The 17,365-nt window shown below is 42.5% G+C and overlaps 2 protein-coding genes across 4 annotated transcripts; one reads left to right on the forward strand and one right to left on the reverse strand.

The window, feature by feature from the left end:
* Positions 1-132: 132 nt before the first annotated feature.
* On the forward strand, positions 133-4,684 carry LOC146549970 (mitochondrial glutamate carrier 1-like). Of its 3 annotated transcripts, none has more exons than XM_085259349.1 (10): positions 133-277; positions 773-868; positions 1,257-1,382; positions 1,632-1,687; positions 2,190-2,280; positions 2,362-2,480; positions 2,585-2,780; positions 2,880-3,037; positions 3,136-3,211; positions 3,330-4,684. In XM_085259349.1, exons 2-10 carry the CDS (start codon positions 846-848, stop codon positions 3,487-3,489), a joined length of 1,005 nt encoding a protein of 334 aa, XP_085115475.1. In that variant the 5' UTR covers positions 133-277; positions 773-845; the 3' UTR covers positions 3,490-4,684. The 3 variants fall into 3 exon arrangements, with proteins under 3 accessions (XP_085115475.1, XP_085115474.1, XP_085115473.1); XM_085259348.1 differs by having other exon boundaries at positions 174-277; positions 714-868; positions 3,330-4,683; XM_085259347.1 differs by lacking the exon at positions 133-277 and adding an exon at positions 304-637 and having other exon boundaries at positions 714-868; positions 3,330-4,683.
* Positions 4,685-5,523: 839 nt separating this feature from the next.
* LOC146549971 (CD9 antigen-like) lies at positions 5,524-16,754 on the reverse strand. Its single transcript, XM_085259350.1, has 8 exons — positions 16,532-16,754; positions 10,873-10,975; positions 8,869-8,966; positions 8,694-8,768; positions 8,532-8,615; positions 8,362-8,418; positions 8,183-8,266; positions 5,524-8,097 (listed from the first exon to the last, which is right to left on the reverse strand). The coding sequence occupies exons 1-8, from the start codon at positions 16,598-16,600 to the stop codon at positions 8,032-8,034; spliced, it is 636 nt and encodes a 211-aa protein (XP_085115476.1). The 5' UTR covers positions 16,601-16,754; the 3' UTR covers positions 5,524-8,031.
* Between the last annotated feature and the right edge of the window lie 611 nt (positions 16,755-17,365).

Genomic DNA, 17,365 nt, shown 5'->3' on the forward strand with positions numbered 1-17,365 from the left:
CTGCTGTGAGCCAACACGAACCATATCAGAGATATCAGGATTACTCGGCTGATGTCTGAGAGAAACGCTTATAAATGTTGCGTCATGGTCTGTTTGTCCCGCCCAGTTTTTAGAGAATCAATTTTTATTGGTTCCCAAGTCAGGTCTGAGGCGCACCTAGCTGTAGCTTGTCTCCTTCCTCTTTCTACTCATTCATTAATTTATTAACCAAGACGATGGTGGATATGAAGCAGCGTTAAAGTCTTTATTTTAAGGCGTGCTGTCCCAGCTCTTTTCCGTAAGTAACCACGATTCTTTCGAATACAGCTCCGATGTTTTACTATGTCTTTCACATCTAAATAAATTTAACAACCCGGGAAAAAGTTGCAGGACGGGTTAAAAAAACAACCAAAAAGCAAAAAACTGTAAAGCTTTTGTAATTAGGCAGAGCAGATGTAGTTAACTTTCTAACTCAGATCACAGGTTATTATGAGACGCAGTAGCTGTTTGTTTTTTAATTTATGATTTTATCCATTGTATGAGTGTATGTTTGCAATCAAGACGCCTCGAGACAAGAGCTGGATTCATCTGAAATGACACACTGCAGATGGGTGTATGCCTGCCTTGATTTGGATATTAGGATTGTGCTTTGATGTTGGTGGGTAACTGACCCTGATTTTAACTTGGCTGGTAATGCAGTGGGTGGAGAGTCAAATTTATCCTTGTCTCTGCAGGGCCGGACTTTCCTCTATATATATCACCTTGAGCTTATTTCTGCTCTTGCCTTGCTCAGTGTCTCTCAGGGACTCTCAGCCTGCTCTCCCTCTGTGCTAAAACAACTTCTGCACTCACCAAATTCAAGAACCATGGCCCAGCAACAACAGATAAGGTACGGACCTGTGCACCAAGTTAGATGAGATAATAGGAACGAGGCATGTTCTAATTGTTTTTTTGTCAATCCAATAGTTTTATACAATAAACACAGAATTTGCCACCTGTCTTTTGCTCTTGTGCCGATGTGTAGCACTTTATTACAGTTATATGTGAGTTGTTTGCTTTACTTTGTCAACAAGTTATTTTCTATAGCTTCTACAAAGAGATACACTAGTATGGGTCACACACCAAGAAGCATAATGAGTTGCTTTCATATTACTTCAGCTTAGTTTGAGCAGGTTTTCTCGCCTCGCCTGTCAATGCCCTTCTTTGTGTAACTGCAGAAATGGTGGGAAAAAGAATGATTGTTATGTCCTTGTCTGTTGCGACTTGCCTTTGTACAGTCTACCAGCCAAACTGATCAATGGAGGGATTGCAGGCATGGTAGGAGTCACCTGTGTGTTCCCAATCGACTTGGCCAAGACGCGCTTGCAGAACCAGCGCAGTGGGCAGCAAATCTACAAGAACATGTAAGACCGGCACCTGCAAATGAAAACTCACTGATAGTTTGCGACAACACTAGTATAGTTTGTATCTTCATAATCCAGTGCTTCTTCTTCTTAAAAATGCGTGTGAATACATTATTGTTTCTACTATGCAAGTTCCTGTTCTTGTTGCTGTGTCATCATTATGTTTCAGTGACACTTATGTTGTAATGACACCATTCTGCTACACTGAATGATAACAACCTTCACTGTGAATCTCATGTTTCTCACCAGGATGGACTGCCTAGTGAAGACAGTTAAATCTGAGGGCTACTTTGGCATGTACAGAGGTAATACTTGCCCATACTTGCAGTTTTTACAAGTGATTGTTTGCCCCAAAGTCCTTTATCTAGTTTTGCAAGAACTGCCATCACCTACATTGGCAGATATATGTAAAAGCAAAGAGATCTATGACACATTTTAATTGCCTGACCTTATTTGAAATTGGTGGAACCAATACAACCAGACTGGGTAATTTAATAAGACGCACAGATGCTGAGTCACATTCAGTGTTGGATCAAAGCCTGAGTAAACTGGCCCATTAATGGTTTGGTGCAAGGCAGCGAAAAATGCAGTCAGTTGTGTCACAGTAGCTTAGTGGCAGGCTATTTTGTTCTGTTGCTAAACATTTCCGTTTTGCTTTGCACATTCCTACAGTCAGGATAGTTTCTATACTCTTGTTTTCCTGCACTGGAAAATGTGCTGTCAGACTGATGAGTTAATATGTTTCAGCAAGTCTGCACCTTTGCTTCATTAGGAGGAAGTTTGTCACAAGCAGGTTTGTTGTTGCAGGTGCTGCAGTAAATCTAACCCTGGTAACCCCAGAGAAAGCCATCAAACTAGCTGCTAATGATTTCTTTCGCCACATGTTGAGCAAAGATGGGTGAGTAGCACTTAAGAACATATTAACATCCAGTGTCATTCTTATTTATTTTTTATCTAATCGACGTGTTTGGGTCCTTAGTGGTAAGTTGACAGTGTTCAAGGAGATGTTGGCGGGATGCTGTGCGGGGATGTGCCAGGTCATTGTCACCACACCCATGGAGATGCTCAAGATCCAGCTGCAGGATGCAGGCAGGATAGGTAAAACCATCTACATCTGCAAATCATTTGCAAAAACCCCCAAACAAAACTGGTGTTTGGGGGTGTTTCAGCTCTAAAATACTTAGATTTCCTGTTTCTGCCAGCTGCCCAGCAGAGAGTGATGCCCGCTGTTGTAACAACTCTGAAGATGGGCAGGGCCAGCGCAGTTCTTAGCCGTTCCTATAACACCGTCCCTGGGCCTCAAGCCATGCGAACTTCTGCCATACAGATCACCAGAGAGCTGCTGAGGACCAAGGGTGTTACAGGACTATACAGGGGTCTTGGGGCCACATTGATGAGGTGAGATGTGCAAATGTATTGCCATATCACATGTTTAATCAACCAGTTTTACATCTTTCTGTCTATCAATCCAAACATGTTTGTATTTTATCTTTTCAGGGACATCCCGTTCTCTGTTGTGTACTTTCCTCTTTTTGCACATGTGCACCAGCTTGGCCAGCATTCATCTGACGACCCATCCGTCCCTTTCTATTGGTCCTTTTTGTCTGGCTGCTTGGCTGGATCCATCGCCGCTGTGGCTGTCAGTCCTTGTGATGGTGAGAGACTCATTTGGTGCACTACGAAGTAAAGTGACATTTTAAAGAAGAACATCATTTTATTATTTGCATAATTTATAATTTTCTGTCTCATGCAGTTGTCAAAACAAGGCTCCAGTCACTCAGAAAAGGAACTAATGAAGAAACGTACAGTGGCGTGGTGGACTGTATCAGGTGAACATAGCTTAAATCATAGCTTTGGATTCTCAGCATCACCAACAAACATTCTGCTTGGCTTGGCCTCGATAGCATAAATCAAAGACTAATTCTGGGCTTGTCTTGTTAATTGCAGGAAGATCCTGAGAAAAGAGGGTCCTGGAGCTTTCCTCAAGGGAGCTACTTGCCGGGCCCTTGTCATAGCCCCGCTCTTTGGCATTGCACAGGTTGTGTACTTTGTGGGTGTTGGAGAGTTCCTGCTGGGGTACACACCCTACAACATCTGCTCTGCATAAAAAAAGAAGCTGTTTCCAACCTTTGCTGGTTTATTAAATTACAGCAGCTATGCCCCGAGTGTAGCAATGGATCCAGCTCTTTGTGTACCTTCTTTATTGTTGGAGGTTTCGAGTAAAATGCTAAATGGATCATAGATATGCCATTCATTTTAAAATGGTCTAAAAATATGACTTTAGCATGAAGATCTCTTTTTTTAAGAGACTGAGGTTGAAGTTTACCAGTCTATGTGCTTCACTGGATCTTTCTGGGAGAGAGAGCTTTCCTCACCTGCCCAGAGCTCTGCTTCAGGGGCACCAGACTATTCACTGCTTTCTCAGCTTTACTCCATCACCTGCCTTTCATTGCAACCCTAATCTGGTTTTCCATCTAACTGCTCTATCTTGGCAACTATGAGGTGATGGTATTTAATGTTATGAAGAGACATAACTGTGCCAATTAGCATAAAACAATAGTGGTAGAACATTTTTACTTCACTTCCGTCCTGTTTTAAGAGGATAAATAAAAAAGGGGCATAACCTCATCCCAAATTCTGTCAGCTAGGGATGATGGTTTAGAAAAGATGAAGAAGAAACGTTTGGTCAAGAGGTCTCCTGTTCCCCGTTCTCGCACCACATACACAACTGTGATTGATCTAAAGTGAATTTTAGTTTTGAGCGCGCACTGTGAGTCTCTTCTACACAACTCTGTGTATTTTTTGTTTGTGTTTTTTAACTCTGCAAATAAAGCCCAACAAGGCCACCTGCAGCTGACTTTAGAGAACCACATTTTTGTGGTAAAGGAAATGTTGTTTAATGGTAAAGACTTTATTGATGGATTCATTTGGCATTTGGGACCAAACGTGGAAGAAAAAAGGTGCTACATGACCTACATGTAGCCATGTTCTCTTAGTCTGTTGTGGTTGTCTGTCTGATTTCTAGCTGTCAGAGATGCAGGAGCACACACACAATGACATGTTAGGCATTCAGAGGCAGTAAACAGTGTAATGATAGATTCTCTGCCTGCTCGACCTTTTCATGGGTTAAAGTCATTTAAACTGTTCTACCAATGTAAATATGCAGGTTTTTCTTCAGTTTTCTCAAACTGTGCAAAGTGGAGCCAAATTAGAGCAGTTTTTTGTAAATACATAAATGCTGAATAAATGTCTGTAAATGCAGCGTTTATTTCTGTTGTTTGTGTTGAGTGTGTGTGGCTTGAAGTGTTGAATGTTATAGTCTGTAATCACTCGCTGATGGGAAACAGGCAGCAAATTAACTTCAGATGATTTAATATTTTGTTTTTATGTAGGCCTGAAAGGTGTTACCCTGCTCCTTTACACATGCACCACAAGCGTGGTTCAGATTTTGGCAGTAAAAGTGCTCGTGCTGCAGTGCTGAGGTAATTTCACCCCGGGCAGTCCTTGAGCCAGCTGGATTGCACACATAACTATACCTTTAACTTAATATCCAGCTGTCCTTACAGATCAAGTGCAGAAATGTGAACCTCTGACATGAAACTCATGCAACTAAATCTGGAAACCTACTTAATCACTGGAGATTTCACTGGTTTTCCTGGGGATCACCATTGCTTCTAAATTGTGCAGTGCTGCATTTAGAAACTACTAAATTATTTGCATTTTATTTTCTAAAGGAGCTTTGCTGTGTCAGCACTTCTCATGATGTGAGGTAAAAATATCGCTACATTTAGAGCGCATCCAGGAAAATGCTGCAGATGGATTTCATTAATGGAAATTGCTAGAAGTGTGCCGTGAGCGTGTCACTGACATCCTGCGTGAACGTGTGGACCGATCCCAAGATATTAAACAACAATCTCACACACTTTAAATCTGTGTATGTGCAAAAAGAAACGTCAATGCTTTCAGAGTTTATATATAAACTTGTATCTGCTTTAATCATCCACATACAATTGTAAATCTACTACCACTGAACACTTTTCCAAAAGGAAATGGCCAATAAAGACCAGCATGTCCTCCCTGTGTGCACTTGTGCAAATGTCTGTGATGCAATAATGGAAGGACAGACACGTGAAGCTCTACAAAACCTTCAAAAAGCTTTATTAAACTTCAAACACCTATATTCCTGAGAGGCCTGGAATGGTATCAAAATAAATTAACACACAATCATCTATGAAAGGCTTGACTGTGTACAGAGTTTTTGAGGTGCACAGTGTGTTACATCTCCAGATTTGCTCTAACAAATAGAAATGAGGAAGACAGCAACAGATTGGTGGCTTTGGTAGCAGTAAACTGTGCCTCTGAAGTGACAGTCTGGTGATAGTCCTGTGTTGCTTCAGTCTTCAGAGTAAACACTGCCTCCTGGCACCCTGAAGTGGTTATCAAGTCTCACTTGTTGTCATCGCTTGTGCCACATTACAATGCAATGGAAAAAACAAAGAATAGTAATATTGACCAGCATGTCTGACGCAGCTTGATTGTTGGAACTTAATCAGCATTAAAATGATTGTTTTGAGTCCTCGTTACAGGATTCCTTGGTACCAAAAGCCTTTTGAAATATTTGGCAGGAAAGTCGTTGCTCGCACCACGTCAGCTTCCTTGGCTGAGCTCGAGTTGAACGCAGCACTGTGAAACACGCCATAAAATGGCGAGTCGAGCCCCGTCTGCTACTCGTCGAATACATTTGACAGCTAACTGCAGTCCAAGTCTACAAACGTGCACGCTGTTGCTACATTTATTCACTACGTTCAGCTCACCGACCAGCTTCAAGAAAGGCACATCAATCAGACGCTGTTCGAGCTGTGTGGATACAAACAATCTCGCCACTATTACACTGTACAGCTACTGCCAACATCTGTCTAAACACAGCATGTTAAATAGTAACTATCACATTTAGCACAAACAATGTACAATAGAAAAAGAAACATATTTACATCCTACTGTCCTGCCTGCTGGAAAACGTCCTATAGAATAAGCAATGGCCTGATTTAAGCTGGATAGGTGGAAACAACCCAGGCTGAGTCGTCTATCCTTCCCTCCTACACGCTGAGGTTAATGAACTGAGTCAAATATAGAGACTATTCTACTGCTTCTTTTTGAGGGTGGTGTAATTTTAAGGCACCGAGAGAAAACTGACGCAAGTGAGAAGACATCAGAGGCCTGGCTTAGATGAGCACATTTAACCACCACCTGTGCCTGTTCTCAGCTGACTGGATAGTTTAGCCTGTAAACATGACCGCTGGGTCTGGGTCTTCTATACAGTGTCTGATGGGACGCTTTATTACATAACAGATTATTTTCATTGGACCACACAAGATGCTTTTAAATGAAGTTAATATATATTCTTTTGGATTTGCAAAAGCACATTTGTGTAACTCTTCAGGTAGCCTTCATGCTCATTCCTGCTCAATAGAGGAATTTGGAGTTTGGTGATCTGCCTAACTCATCAGCACACACCAGCTTGGGAATGTAGTACTTAAATTAGACAACATATTATGCTCGTATATGAACATTATCATGCAAAGTAACCTAGTTCTGCAAAGATATGAGAGTTCTGAGAAATACACTCACTTTCTGTCCATGAGCCACATGACAGGATGAATGCTGCTTTCATATTTGTTAAATAGGAAATTACATCCAAACTTAATTGTTTGAGAGTAAATACTGAACACATGGAAAAAAAACTGAATCCTTCCAAAGGTAACAAAAAAAGTGCGAACACATTTTTCCTTCTTCTACGAGACGACATGTTGACTGTCTTAAGTTAAGCTAACTGGCTGTAATGTACGTTTACTGGGCCTCAATCTGTTCACTTAACTCTAAAAATAAACCAAATAGGTGGATTTCCCTAAATATGAACGAGTTCTTTAATAAGATCATTGGATTTTGGTCATTTAGTGTAACCTGTGTGGTTTGAGTGGTTCACGGAGTGTCCGCTCACACTGTGATGGGGCATCCCGATGGATGCCTGCCGGATCGAAATACAGCGCGCATGAGTAACGCTCCACACCGATCCAACCAATCAAAACGGTCTCTGAGATGCAGAAATCTTTTTTAAGATCGTGGGCTCACGTAGCACAACATAGCTGTATTTGCGTGTCTGTGTGTGTGTTTCTGTGCGCACAGATAAGCAAACTCAGCAGCTTTCACCTCAGATTGCTTTCTCAGGCTTAAGTTTCCCACAGCCCAGGGGTCAGCGTCAAGGCTGTGTGAAAAAGCTTTCACACTGCTGTGATAGTATGTGGGTTCAAAATTTGTGGCCATTAGGAAAAGCTATTTGACAGGTTGTCTGCTCCGCAATAGAATTTGTACTGTTCCCATTTGATATGTGAAAGTCTTCCCAGAATGCTGTGAAAGGTCGACTGTGGTTGTTTGCTTTGGACTGGAAATAAATAAGCAACAAAACAAACCAAAAGATCATTGCACAAGGGAGGGGATGAGCACTGCAGTGGAAAGGGATTGTTTCGAACATGTTCTACTTCCTGGCTCCCCAGGTGGTTGACAGACAGGAGATGACATTTAATACGAATTGCTGTACAGTCTTTACGGGCTGGATACAGAAGCAGGTCAGAGCAGAGGCCAAGGATCCGTCTTAGATGACCTCCCTGCTGTTGCGAATGGCACAGCAGAGCACCATGCTGAAAATCATCCCAATGATCTGTAGAGCAGCAAACACAAATCATCTTATTATCCGCCATCACGTACGTATGTGCATTCCTGACTTTTCTCTTCTCCCTGCTCACCATGACACCAGCAATTCCTATGCCCACGTATCCGACGATGAAGAGTTTACTGTTGAAGAAGTCTTTGATGCCCGTCTCGCAGTCCTGCAGAGGAGATGTTTTGTAAGGCACCAGACTCATTCATTTGATATCAACCAATTTAATTTCTGCTGATTGTATAGAGCTGCTCGAGGTCTTACCCGGGTGTCTTTTTCAGCATCGGGGCATCGGTTTTCTATAGTTCCACAACAGCTCAGCTTAAAATGGGAGGAAAAATATGAGAAGACAAGGCCTATTATAGGGAGCATTAAAAAAAAGCAATGATTCCTCATATATGTAGTTGATCATAATTGTTTTCTTCTATATGTACCACTTTCTGGTAAGAGAGGATCAAAGTGCTGTTGCTGTTTTCATTGTAGGTTTTTGCGTAGAAGTTCTGGACATCTTCAATTATCTGTGTAAGACAAGAAAAGTGAATTTGGACTATTGGTACTGCTTGCAGTTTTCAAAAACAGTGAAACAATGAACGTACCTTGTCTTTGTTTAAGAATCCAAACACTCCTGCTGCCACCTCAGACCCAAAGATGATCAGCAGACAGGCAAAGAACTGCAAAAAGGGATTAAGCGTTTACTACTCGGAAGTATAAAATGCCAAAAGTGCATTCCAGTTGGAGTTTTGCTTATGATGTGTGTGCATTTTTACTCACTGAACCCAGCAGGCACTGTGATTCTCTAACGGCTCCACAGCAGCCAAAGAAACCGACCAGCATCACCAGACCGCCGGCACCAATAAGTATGTACACACCTGGAGGAACATAAAAGGTTCTTGTTAATATGAACAGGAATGGTATACAAAAGATTTCTTGTGTTCATGTCAACACGCTCAGCTTTCCCCCGCATCTTGTTCCTTTGGTGATTAGGTTATGTTACAGAGTCACCACAAGGGGGCAGCATAGGACTAGGATTGTAATCTGAGTTAGTCGTAGTGCCAAGGAAAACAAACAGAGGCATTATAATTTCTGATTGTACTGTTTGCTGTGTAAATTGGTGCTTGGCCACATCCCTTTTTAAGAGTAGCCCTTCTTGTTGTGCCCTTTAATGGCGTCCTCAGTAAATACCCTTAATAGCAAAAGCCTGACTTAGAGGGAGGTCTGAGTGGATGCTTCATGCCATGCCCCTTGGCTAACCATTCAGTGTCTCATTAGGAAACACACAGTGCATCATGGGCTGGTCTGTAGGGAGGAACTCAACAGATCCGCTCCATGTAATCTCATGCAAGTGGGGTCTGTTGTGAGGCAACAGCTCCACAGAGGGTAGTTTAAGGCAGGGTGCTCTCATGTTATATGGGGTCAGGTCAGAGTGAGACAGAGAGGTCTGGTTTCTCAAAGTGCAATACAGTAACCCTGCAGGTTTTTCTTTAGTTGCCTGTAAAGAGTTTTGACAGCAGGAGGTGTTAAATGTGCTGTCAGTTAAGGATGGCTAATTAGCTTTTAACTTCTTCCATCTGGTGACAAGTGATGTTGCTGCTCGCACTGCGCCACAAGCTAAACAAAACTGTTGTTTGGGAAAGAAAGAAAGAAAGAAAATACTGGAAATCAGATTTTCCTTTTTTCCTCTGTGTCCCAACTTATTTTATCTTCCATCTTAAAAATAATTTTCAACTAAAAAGAAAGTTTTGTGTGGGTTTGATGCTATGGAAACAAGCCCTAGCAACTGTTGAGGGTGCTCAGCTGTGGGTACAGCGCTCGCTGTCAAACCCATGTGTAGCACTAGACGCTCAGAGGACCCGACAGGGGCCACCCACTCCGTCAATTCCAATGGACGTCTGACTTCAGTTCACAGGCACTCTCGCAGAAGTGTTGAAATGCCTTAACAGTGTTACAGGATTCTGTAAGCAAATATTTCTCCCAGAGGTAGTCTACCATTACACCATGTTATCCCCCAAAGCAGTTTAGCTGGACTGGAGTCAAGAGTAGAAGCATCTCTTTTCCTAAAAAGAAACCACAAATATCTTCAGTATGACACAAACTATGTGTTCAGCTCATGAAAACCCTTGTAAATCCACTCCTCTCCCCCCCTTCAACATTCAGCACTTTATTATTATGCTATGTCCAATTTTTGCTTCAAAGGTTTGCCATTTGCATGATGTAACTCTCTTTAATTGTCCATATATTTCTCCCCTCCTCCGCTTTCTTTCCATCTGGGCAGATTGACCGATTAAAAGGTGGTGCACACCCGTGCGAGTCCACTAATGTATTCACACTGCACCACAGTCACTTCCTGTTATTCCCACTCATCGCCAGCATGAAAGTTTGCTAATTTAAAAAGTGTGAGAGAACATTTTGATGCTTTAATTAGTTAATGCACATTTATCAAACAAGCCATTTCTATTCCTAATGTTCAGCTTAATTGTTAACAGAAACAGCAGACCTTCCCTTGACCCATTTAAAGTGATTTCCCAGCTGCGTTTCTTTAAAACCCAAACCGGACTTTACTAGAAAAACAACTCCCAGTGGTGACGAAAACACAATTCATCACATTCAGTTGACAACAAGCGTTTTACAGAGCTTTTACCAAAACCTGCGGTGAATTAACCCACACATGTGTTAAATCAACAGCATTGTGCTGGATGTGGTTCGGCGTATTGTTACACAATTATAACGTGCCAGACTTGGCTGTAAAGATGAGCGAAGGTGCGCTGTGGTGCTCACCAATGAAGAAGGTATCTGGTGCCTTATCGCTGCTGAGCAGAGAAACAGTTTCTGGGTCGAAACGGAGCCACAGTCCCACCGCCAGAACGAAGGAGCCCATCAGCTGGGTGGAGAAAGAACGAGAGGAGACATACTCTCTATATAAATAAATGATAAAAAATAGCTGACAATGATGTGCTGCTTTAATAGTAACCAAACCCTCAAAAATACCAGATGCATTTAATGCACTGAGTTGCAAAAATAAGCAGACTCCTGGATATATTTTACACTGAACTATGTTTTTCATACAAATACTATCTTTTCTCTTGATCTCGGTCACTGTTTTAAGCCAGGATCACAAAAGCGCTGCTTTTTCCCAGCACTTTTTTTTTCCATTTGCAAACCGGCTCTCTCCTTCCTCCTGCTGGTGTTCCTGAAAGACACAACAATCCCTTCACCCTCTTTATAGATTCAGTTTAAAGGAGCAGACAGGCGAACGTGTCACACTTTTGTGTGAAAATGTCTGTCCACATTAAGGGTGGATCATCTGAGCATTTTAGCCCTGGAGCAGAGCAAAGCCATCTTACGTAACACGGAAACACCCTTTAACGACCACTGGCTTCCCAGTGGGGAGAAAATGACCAGCTTGGCTGTGTGCAGCACTGTGGCACCTTGAGCTTAAACAGGCTCTCCTGTTTGTTTGGAAATGTGGTTACATGTCGCTCATATTTTCCTTCATCTAAACCTCTGTTACTATGCATTAAACAAAATCATACTCAAGCCTCTTACTTTCAGGGAGCGTTACACAGCAAGAACGTGTTCCATAAGTGCTGCAAAGACCTTCAACTGGATGTATTTTCCCCTTTTTACAGAGATGTGAGTAGCAGGGGTCACTGTGGATGCTCCACTTACAGATCAGTATAGAGAGGTTTTAATGATCGCTCGGCCCCCTGAGGATAATCCAGTCTAAAAACCTTCATGTTGAGCTTCAAAACAACAGCACCGATACGTGTGTGTGTGTTTGTGTGCACGGAGAAATAAAACGACTTGTCTAAATTGTGAGTATTTAGGAGTCACATGGTTTCTTGGCATCCTAGTTCTAGAATTTAGGTAGACCGATGTTTGTGTGTCTGTTTATGTGTCCTCAAGCTCTGTTAGGTGAATTTATTTGGAGAAAGAAGCTCTGCTGCCAAATTCAGACAAAAACAAACTTTTCCATCTTAATGCTGCTTTTGTTTACTTTGCTCTCTCTTTTTTCCATTTCTTTGCTTTGTATATCTAATCTTCCCCCTTATTCTGCTGACTCCTGTGCCTCTTTCTTTCCACAGGTTGTATTTTACAGTGTTGGTTTAAAGTGAAGCCAGCAGCTCAGCTGTAAAGCATCGGAATGGGACAGGTGCTGGGAAGCCGGTTTCCCCCCGAATCGAGGATTTAGTGTGATGCGTGGTGATGTATGGGACAGCTGAGCTCTTGGGGTTTCAGGATTAGCAGGTCCAAAGTGATAAAGCACAGCGAAGTAAAGGATCTGCAGACTTCCTGAACCAGGCTGGATTAGCGTGGAGAGGGGCTCTGGATCTATTTAACGGTGGTATTTGTCAGAACACCTGGTGCGATGGTGTTGGTGCAAAATGTGAAGCGGTTACTGCTTCCTGTGGATATGCACACAGTGCTGTTGGAAGAGCAAGGCCGTCTCGGGCTGCTGTAGATCGTGCTGCGGCTGTTTTGAAGAGCAGGTGGTTCTGAGGTTGAACGAGGTTTGTGCTCATTACTGCTGTGATTGCATTTAAAAGCCTTTTTCCAAATCACATTTCAAAACACTGCAGTCAGTAGCTGCCACGCTAAATGCATTCCCATCATGAGCCGGAATATCCCAAAGGTCCCATTAATACCCTCTCTGCTTTCATATCCCCCTGGTTTACCCCCCAACTCCCCTGCCACACCCCTCCCTTGTTTTCTGCTACCACCCCCTGATTATCCCCATGTAGCCCCCCTTCTTTAACCCCACCTCATCGCAGCCTCGCCCTCCCAATCTCACCAAAGGACAAAGACCCACTGTCTCCCTGTGACTATATGCATTAGTGCACAATAGGATGGAAACTGACAGACACAATGAAAGAGAGACTGGAATAGGGATGGGAGAGAGAAAAGGAGGGAGTAAGTCATTAGAAGACTCCTCTGCTTGCATGCACAGACTACGGACACATTTTGTTCAGAGTATTAAAATCTCTCGGGTGTGTTCTGTATAGCCTAAGTCTCCAAAACACCAGTTTTTCCCTGTGTCCCCCCTTCAGTACCAATGCCTTTTATGTCTGGATATTTGCAGGAATGGATGGAAATCTTGGTATTGGAGCTTTATTGAGGTTCTTTTACAGTTTAAGGCCTGCTTTTTAAAAGTGCCGTTACATAGTGTTTTTGTGAGGGGAATTTCCATGAAAACAGGGGCTGAGCTGACACAGGGCTGTGGTCTTGGTCAGACAGTCTGTGGCATTATCCACTTTCTAGTTCAGACAAAAAAAGAGCTTTACTGTATATTAAACCAAAAATAGTTTATAAAAGTAACAAGAAAAATCCCTTTCAAACAATTCAAATCCAGCAGTAATTGGTTAAGCTTTTTTTAAAATAGTCTTTTGTCTGGTACATGTTCAGGAAAAAACAGAAGCAAGGGCACTTTAAAAATGATGGGCAGCAGCAAAGTGTAAATAGGAGCGACATAATTATGGGTGGAGTAAATGCTATTGTACTCAGCCACAGGCGGGGCTGGTGGAGTGAAACACATCTACAAAAAGTGTTTTTTTAGGCTTTTTACCAGAAATCTTCAAAACAATGTCTTCTAAATGTATCCAGACAGCGGTCAAAGTATGAGTAACCTGCTCCAGCTGAAGTGGCAGCAGGAAAGCAAACAAAAAATGTCAAATAACATGATGCCATACAAGAATTATGTGAGCTGGAGCCAGTGGAGTCTGACATTTACAAGGGAATTAATTACTCAACGTGTCAACATGGGATACCAGTTTTTCTTGATCTCGTGTCCTTTAGGTTCATAAGCCACTTACTTTCCATCCATCCATCAATTTTCTTAATTCAGCAGTTTGAGAATAGGGTGGCTTGAAGAGTTGCAAACTATCCCAGCTGACATTTGAATGTTTCCTGAAGTGATGTCCCTTTAGCGTACTCTTACCCTGTTCTGCTGCATGCGTGTTAAAAGTCCTACATGACCCCAGTGCTCTGTTTTGTTTGTCTTTTAGTTGGTTGGTTTGGTTGCATTAAATACTGTATTCATGCAGGGTTTTTCAGTTCTGTTTCAGTTCTCTTTGTACTGTTACACCTTGACTTTATGAGTCTTGTGGCTTTCATTTGCTTTGGATAAGGTCATTTCATTTCTGTGAAAGACTTGGTACTCTCCCCAGCAGGCGCTTTCATTTTCAATTAGAAAGAAAGTAAATCTTCCTTTCTAATTGATTGTGGGAAAAATATGTTTTTGTATTAATTTATACCACGATTTACAGAATGCAGATTAAAATGTTTGATATGTTTGATCCGTGAAAAAGCAGCTGGCGCATACTTAGATCCTACTCTATTTAGAAATTGCATCGGATGCTCTTTAGATGTAAAAAGAGGAGAACAAAACTTTCCCTCAATGTGATACCCAGTGTCACTATAGCTGACTCATAAGTAACAACGTTGCAGTTTGACTGCATCAGATAAATGGTATCATTTGTAACAAATTGAGAAACTGTGGAAGAAAAGATTACAAGCACATGTGTGACCTTTTTAAGATGATAATCTCTGCACAAGAACAAGGACATTATTTTCTGTTGGACTGATAACCGGTAAACTAAAGTTTCCTACTGCACCTTTTGTGCACAACACTCTGAGACAGTGTTTGCCTTGTAGCCTTCTGTTTACCTTGCTGGCTTAATTTTTTACTAAATAGGGCAAAGAACACAGAGCAGACAAGGCAGCGAGGTACTGATGGTCTGTTTACAGAAGAAATATGGTGAAATATACACAATAGCTTGGCCTGCGTTTAATCAGTGGCCTTTTCTTTAACAGGGTTCTGCGGGAATCTCATCTCACCCGAATGGTGGGAGCTGGAGTGTGTGTCTGTGTGTGTTTCATGTGTATAACTACAGTAATATCACTCTTTATATACTTGAGGTAAAAAAACGATTTATTTTCTGTTTAACGGTCTACAGTCAGAGTATTAGTGTTCAACCGTCAACTGGGGCTCAGGAGGGGATTTCAAAGAAATCCTATTTGCTTTCATCATTCCCTTCTCTTCATCACTCACTCCATAAACAACAGAGAGGACTGCGGCCCAGCGGGAATTGGCGTGCAACGATTATGAGTGGTGGGTAATCAAGCAGACTAAAAACTGCAAATGAAGAATAGTTTCTGTTTTCATTTTTTCATTTGTAACACAAGCAGTCGGCATTCATCCACAGAGCACTCCAACACGCTCATACTGATCTGTTTTCTGTCTTTATCTGGGTCAAATTCAAGCCAACTGTCCCTCTTACACCATGTGAGCACGCACACACTATCCCTCGCAATCTCCCAGTGACCCTTTTCTCTTCTGTCACATTCACTGTCTGCCTCACTGTACATCCTCCATCTCTAAATCTTTAACTCTTGCCTATCGGATGGCTAACTCTTTCTCACCCTGTCATATCTCTCATTTTTACCCCTCGGCATGCAAGTGTCCACTCACAGGTGCCATCAAGCCAGGGATAGTGGAGTTTGCCAATGGTGGGACCAGTCAATCGTAGGAGAAGTGGGACTCATGCAAGCTTTGCTGCTTAGCCGAGCAGGAGCAGCCAGGGCTCGAGCAGCAGCCTGAAATTATGCCATTGTCCCACTGTCACAATAGATCCTTTCACAGGGCGCTGATCCACTCCACAGATGCTTGTTGGAAAAGTCTCTTTCACACACGCAAAGATACACACACACACAAAGAAACTTGTCCATGAGTGGTGAGTGTGAACAGCGGCATAAATAAAGGCAAAGTGCAGCCCAACACTCACGGTCACACAAAGAATCTGTAAGGAATGAATAGCCAAACCTGTGAGGTTTATTCACGTGTGGAAAGCATGTGCACAAGACAAAATAACACACCGACGTATATCCATCGTTGGCAGCCACCTGACTGTCTGGAGTAGCATGAGTTTATCTCTGAGTGCTGCTTGTAAAGAAAACAGAAGTGCGAGCAGAGCTTTTCTTGATTACAAGTCAGTTGACAGTTTGTGTTAATGAGGAAATACAGCACAGAGCGCAAAGAGCTCAGCTTGTTTTCCACGCTGCTGTGTCTCAATCTGTGTCCCTCTCTGCCTTTTCATTCAGTCTTCCTTTCAAAAACACGCTTCCCCGGGAAGAAGAAGGGGGGCGGGATTTTCCTCTGTGGAAAATCTGATTTGAGACCGGAGAGCCAAAACTAAAAAACCTGTCACCCTTTCAGCGCCACGCAGAACAGCCCAAACCCGTGCTGGAAAGCAACTAAACAAAGCAGATATTCGTGGGTGAAAACCGCAAAGCGCCTTTGCATCACCGCTAAAACACCACGTGGACGCGAAAGTCTGCCGCGCGGAGTGAGAGTTGCTATTCCGCACTGCTGCACTTGCTCGTCGTTTATTTACGCGCAACTTGCATCTCATCAGCACCGGAACCGAAAACATCCACTTACCCAGAATGTGAAGTTGAACACGAACAGCAGGTACTTCACGCATTTCATTCCTCCCTCCACCTTCCCCATTGCGACTGAATGACACTTTCTTCTGTTTATCTCCGTAAAATACTCAGATGGTTACCCTGACGGAACAAAGAAGAAACAGCGGTTCAGCCCACTGCGACAGCGCTTCAGCATCAAGAGACGCTGTCACGGTAGCCTCTCTCTCTCTCTACCACACACACACACACACACACACACACACACTGCAGGATCCGCTTAGACTCTTTCCAGACCGCCCCTTTCAATAATGCAGAGGGTGGCAGAAGGGGGGGTTGAGACTGCTCAATGGGGACGTTTTTTTTTTATTATTTGCCTGTAAACGGAGACATCAGTTTCCCACAAACGGAATTAGGCTACTATTTTTTAATAAAATTGTAATGTTTTTAAGTTTATTTTGGCTTTGTATATTTATTTGCTGTTTTTTGTTTGAAATGTATCGCATTCTGCATAACGGCAGCCTACCTTCAATGTGGAAAGTGAAATATACAATAAAGTCCCAGATAAAGATAAAAAAAATTAACTGGTTGGTGATTAGAAATGGGTATTAATTACATTACTCAAAATGTATGTTCAGCGCAAACTTTCAATTCAGTCTTAAATCAAATCGGGAGTTGCCTCAAGGCACTTTATATTGTAAGGTAAAGACACTACAATGACAGAGACAAAACCCCAACATTCAAATGATCCCCTTTGATGGAACACTTGGTGACAGTGGGAAGGAAAAACTCCTTTCTAACAGGAAGAACCACCAGAATCATGTTCGGGGAGGGTCAGCCATCTGCCAAGACC

The sequence above is a fragment of the Mchenga conophoros genome, linkage group LG20 (assembly GCF_057382185.1).
Source record: "Mchenga conophoros isolate Kocher_MC1m ecotype Shallow Benthic linkage group LG20, M_conophoros_male_GT1.1, whole genome shotgun sequence".
NCBI classification, from domain to species: domain Eukaryota; kingdom Metazoa; phylum Chordata; class Actinopteri; order Cichliformes; family Cichlidae; genus Mchenga; species Mchenga conophoros.

Coding starts and splice junctions, on each gene's coding strand:
- LOC146549971 (XM_085259350.1), bottom strand. CDS start 16,600: ATGGGGAAGGTGGAGGGAGGAATGAAATGCGTGAAGTACCTGCTGTTC. Junction 8,769..8,868: donor CACAGTGCCTGCTGGGTTCA/GTGAGTAAAAAT, acceptor CCCTTTTTGCAG/TTCTTTGCCTGTCTGCTGAT. Junction 8,616..8,693: donor GATTCTTAAACAAAGACAAG/GTACGTTCATTG, acceptor TGTCTTACACAG/ATAATTGAAGATGTCCAGAA.
- LOC146549970 (XM_085259347.1), top strand. Junction 869..1,256: donor GCCCAGCAACAACAGATAAG/GTACGGACCTGT, acceptor GCCTTTGTACAG/TCTACCAGCCAAACTGATCA. Junction 3,212..3,329: donor GGCGTGGTGGACTGTATCAG/GTGAACATAGCT, acceptor TGTTAATTGCAG/GAAGATCCTGAGAAAAGAGG.